General features: G+C 38.9%; 1 protein-coding gene across 1 annotated transcript; it reads left to right on the top strand.

Moving 5' to 3' along the window:
- Positions 1-3,061: 3,061 nt before the first annotated feature.
- Positions 3,062-4,486, top strand: LOC111889514 (uncharacterized). The gene is made up of 3 exons (XM_023885664.1): positions 3,062-3,428; positions 3,531-3,793; positions 4,133-4,486. The coding sequence occupies exons 1-3, from the start codon at positions 3,062-3,064 to the stop codon at positions 4,484-4,486; spliced, it is 984 nt and encodes a 327-aa protein (XP_023741432.1).
- The last annotated feature ends 270 nt before the right edge of the window (positions 4,487-4,756 follow it).

Below are 4,756 nucleotides of genomic sequence, written 5' to 3'. Positions count from 1 at the left end.
TGCATGAGCTGACCAGTCTGAATGTGTTGGACTGAAGGGCGAATCTGATCAACCTTAGCGCCTTAATATTGCACTGGAATTTGTCTTTTTCATCTTGCGCAATATTCGTCACGTCCTTAAGCAGATCATTGTACTCTGTTTGCGTCTTAATGATTCTGGATGTCGCAGAATGAGAAAACGGTCCATTGATGATGGCTTCCCATATGAGATAACCATTTTCCTCTGATCCAATCACGTAATCTTCAAAATGATGCGCCCATACTTCATAGTCATGGGTATATAAGATTGGAATCTTTGTCGTCGAACCGATGCTGTTGGAAATATTAATAGGGTTTGATTGCGTCGCGTCCATAATGATCGTAAAACCTGTTCAAAGATCAGACTTGTAATAAAGCAGATTAGGGCAAAACAATAAATACTAAGATACGTCAATTAAGATGACGGCTCAATAAATATCGATGATTGCGGAAAACCCTAATGGAAATCTTTTTCACAGAAAAGATGTGTATCGATTACACAGCCTCCTGCTCTGATACCAATTGATGGGATTAAAACAACTTTTAATCTATGAAGATCGATTAGATCTTGAACAAGTATATGAATATGAAACAGCAAAAAAACAATAATAAGAACAAAACAGCTTGAATCAAACGTGTCGAATGATTAAATAAAATCCTTAGAAGAGCTCGATTAAGAACATCAACTGTAAAGGATTGGAAGATTACAAGAACGATTACAGGAAAAAATAATACTCTTGATCAATCGCTATTACGACAGTCTCTGCAATCTTGACCTAATATGCATGCAAGCATTAACTTAAATACTATACATAAAAGGCTCACGGTTGGACAGGCCCAAACCGGAGAATACAAGGCTAAACTACGAGCCCAAAAGATGCAACATCAAAACTATCTTCAGCCCAACACCAATGCCTTAAACGAATTGACGGTGAGCACCCCAAAGTTCCAGTTTTTCACTCATGAATTAACGAAATCACTTTGATATTCTGTACCTTGAAATCTTTTTACTTTTTGTTTGATCTTTATGAATTTTCCTAACACCAAGACTTTTCTTCTCAAAAGATCTAGTTTTTATTTTTTAAGATTTCAACATAAATATCAGCAAGTCACTGAATATATTATCTAACCTACTTGTTTAACAGGCTACACTGGTCTCACAAGTACTTCATCCGACTTTCGGTCTTATGTCAAGTACTAAAGTTCCCTTGAAGCTAAGCCACCCCTTTTAGCTTAAATTTGAAAAGATGCCTTTCAATGTTTCTTAATAAACATTTGATCGTATTTCAACAGGAAACCACACAGACACTTCTAAGTCTCTCTTGACTTTGAAGGAAGCAATTCGTGCCCGGGATACTTTGCTTTATTTCTTTTCTATTGGCACACTCCTACATGAAGATCTTTCTGATTTTCCCAATTCTTGTTCATTGTACTAATGGCAATTTTTCAGATTTGATGCTTCGGTTGTAAATATTGTGGTAGTATACTATGTTAAGGTGTGAACATTGCCATCCTTATATGAAGCGAAAGGGTTTGTCACAGATTCACAAGGAATTTGAAACGTTTTTAAAGTTGGAAAGGCGGTAACAAGATAAGATTTCAACCCGAGTCATTGGATAAGATTTGAAACGGGCACGTGAATTTGAAACAGTTCCTATCATCACGCCTGATGACGTCTTCCAAGGGAAACACAGTTGTCAAATCGCGCTTTTCGAGGCACCGATTCAGAAGATCGTACCATCATAATTACAGATTCTTTTCCTCACCTAGAAATGGTATAAAAGGTTTTCTCATACCCCTTATACCACATTACCACTTCCAAATTCTCTCAAGAACACACCGGCGAATTTCTATTGTTCATCTTCTTCTTCATACCTACAACAATGGCTGAATCTTCATCTGCTCATGAACAAACTACCTCATCTTCTCTGTTGACGATCAAACCCAAACAAAACCTTATTATTGATCTGTATCCTTTTCTTTATGTTTCTTATATGCTCCAAGTGGTTGAATGCCTAAAACATTCACCACTTGTGATCGCTATGACTCAAGTGGAATTAGTTCCCATGTCTTTGTTCTTGCAAGTCTATACAATGGCTTCTTATGAAAAAAATAAGGAATGCATTTTCGTTGAAAACTTCAATCACAAAACTTCTGTCTCCAGAGTATGATTTTTCTCCCTGCTAAAGCTGGCTTGTGATGATTCCTTGGTTAATCCTGACTCCATCTCTACGACTCAGTTGTTCACAATGTTTTACGATATGGGGTATACTGATCTTCTTACAACAGTGACCAAGTTCAAGAAATCTTGCGTCCCACCACAGTGGAACAAATTATTTACTCTTCTTTTCCAGGCATTTGTTGAAAGGGTTGCTGGGTCAGATGGGGCTAGCAAGGCACTCATGAACTTACTCTATGGTATTTATCACGACATCAACTTGGACTATGGATCCATTTTATGGTCGCAACTGGTACAAAGCCTCAATTCTTTTTCAAGACACTTTGAAATCTCCTGTAGTAGGTTTTGGATGCCTATCACTCATCGGGCCATTGAGAAGTTTAATGTTCCTATCATGGCTGATGCACTGAGGTCGTCAATTGGCACTTTCCATACCACCAATATTATTGTCTTAGATCCAACCAAATTCTCATTTGTTGGTTCCATTCCCAAATCGATGTATTGGTGTATCTCTGCTGAAAGCAAGGTTATCAGGGAGTACATAAAGCTTCTTTCTTCAGGACCAAGAAAATTAACTCCTGAGATGCAAAGCGCGTTGGATGCAGTTGATAAACCAACAAAACGAGGGAAGAAGCCTGATCAAAAGAAGCCGGAGAAAGAAGTTCAATCCTCCAAAGCTTCTACGCCCAAAGCATAAGGCTGAACAAGTAGCTCCTTCTGCACCAAAGAAGCAAAAGGCGAAGAAGATGGCAAGGAAATCGAAGGGAGCTTCGCCTAGTGATTCAGATTTCATTCCTTCTGATCACGATCAAGAACAATCAGACTAAGATGAAGGTGCTCACCTTGAAGGATCACATGAGGAAATATGCCACCACGTTCTGCATCTCCCAAGGTACACCTTAATGACTCAATTCCAACTCCTCCTCCTTCTCCATCTCATACTACAATACCTATTTCAATCGCAGCACTTCCACCACCAGCTTCTTCTCAACCTACTTCCACTACACCTCTCCTTCCACCTATTATTTCTCAAGCAACTTCAACAACAACCAATATACCTGAACCTACGGTTTGTGTCAACACATCTGATACGGGGGCACCTACCTCAGAAACCGAAACCCCTGTCATTTCTAAACCTATTTCCCCATCTCCTTCCTCAAACTCTTTCCTAGTTCTTGGTGGAGACAAACTTGAATTTGAATCTTATTACTATAGTCCTTATAGAGTTCTAAGTGAGGATGATGATGATGCTCCCCTTACAAAGTGATACTTCAAAGATCTGAATGAAAAACTTGACAAGCTACTTGCTTAATCTTCCTCTTCCTCCACATCAGCTTACTCGGATACTACTGTTCGAGCCCTGATTGAAACAACCCTCAAACAGATTGATGAGTATATCCAGAACAAAACCAAGGTTGTGGATGCCTCCTCTTTGTCTTGTAAGAAAGCATCCGAAGATGTAGCCACTTTAATTTCAGATGCCAAGATTCTTCTGGAATCTCTTAAAGAAGCTATAGAGTCTAACACCAACAAGGTTAAAAATGCCATTGAGTCGCTCTCCAATTCTCTTCAGGCTGAGAAAGATAAATTTGATTCGGTGTGAACCAGTCTTCAAGCTGATCAAACCACTCTTATGTCCTCTATCTCCTTTCGTCTTGACAAACTTCAATCTGATCATGCCATGGAGCACAAAATTATGGATGAACTTGCTCGCAAAACTACTCTGCTTGACGTTTAGTCCATTCAACTAAATCAGGCGAATAAATAGATTCATTCATTAAAGTCAGAGCGAGTTGTCATCAAATGTTGTGTTTCTGATGTCTTTGCCATTCTCTCCAATTTAGTCAATGCCCATGATTCGGTTCTAACTCTCTCGGTTCGAAAGCACTTAACTAAGAAGTTACTTCCTACTCTTTAATTTTGAGCCGAATTGAAGGTGTTACGGAGCCAATTGTTACTCCGTTACAAGGGGGAGAAGATTTGCAAAACCCTCCAAAAACAAACTTCTACTATTCTGAATGTCACCACTAAACCGAAGGGTAATGAAGCTTCGGGTCTTAGTGTGAGGGACAACGCGAAGGGTATCATGGGTCAGAGTGATGATGAAGAAGAAACTGAAGAAGAAAGGGAGAAAAGAGAGAAAGAGGCTCATGATACTTTGGTTTGCAGACAAGCTCTCTTTCCACTGTGGTCATTGGAGAAATTGATGAAGGAAGCGATTGAGTCTCCTAGTACTCATTGGCTTGAACGAGTCGTTTCTTTTGACTATGAGAATACAAGGGATTCTTAGTTTGACATGCCTATCACCTGAAAATCCTTTGTATTTCACTGTTTTGATTCAATTTTCAACATTCCTTCTCCTGATCCAAAGGTTGATCAAGAAATAAATAATTAATATTTTGAATTCTCTCAACCACAATACCTGACGTGGAGCGTTCAAAAGATTACATCAGTTAAGGTATTGAAACCGACTCTTGTGGTTTCGTTTATAAATTTCAACTTCAAAGTAACCATATGATCACACAATTTGGTCCATGTGATCTCATTGGCTGATCTACCG

This window comes from Lactuca sativa, chromosome 2 (assembly GCF_002870075.4).
Source record: "Lactuca sativa cultivar Salinas chromosome 2, Lsat_Salinas_v11, whole genome shotgun sequence".
NCBI classification, from domain to species: Eukaryota; Viridiplantae; Streptophyta; class Magnoliopsida; order Asterales; family Asteraceae; genus Lactuca; species Lactuca sativa.
Note: the sequence above shows the minus strand (reverse complement) of the source record. Positions and strands in the feature narration are given on the sequence as shown.

Bases quoted from the DNA above. Each gene is read 5' to 3' on its own strand.
- LOC111889514 (XM_023885664.1), top strand. From the start codon at position 3,062: ATGCCACCACGTTCTGCATCTCCCAAGGTACACCTTAATGACTCAATT. The intron at 3,429-3,530 runs GTGAGGATGATG...CCTCCACATCAG, and splicing joins TAGTCCTTATAGAGTTCTAA to CTTACTCGGATACTACTGTT. The intron at 3,794-4,132 runs GTGTGAACCAGT...GCCGAATTGAAG, and splicing joins AGAAAGATAAATTTGATTCG to GTGTTACGGAGCCAATTGTT.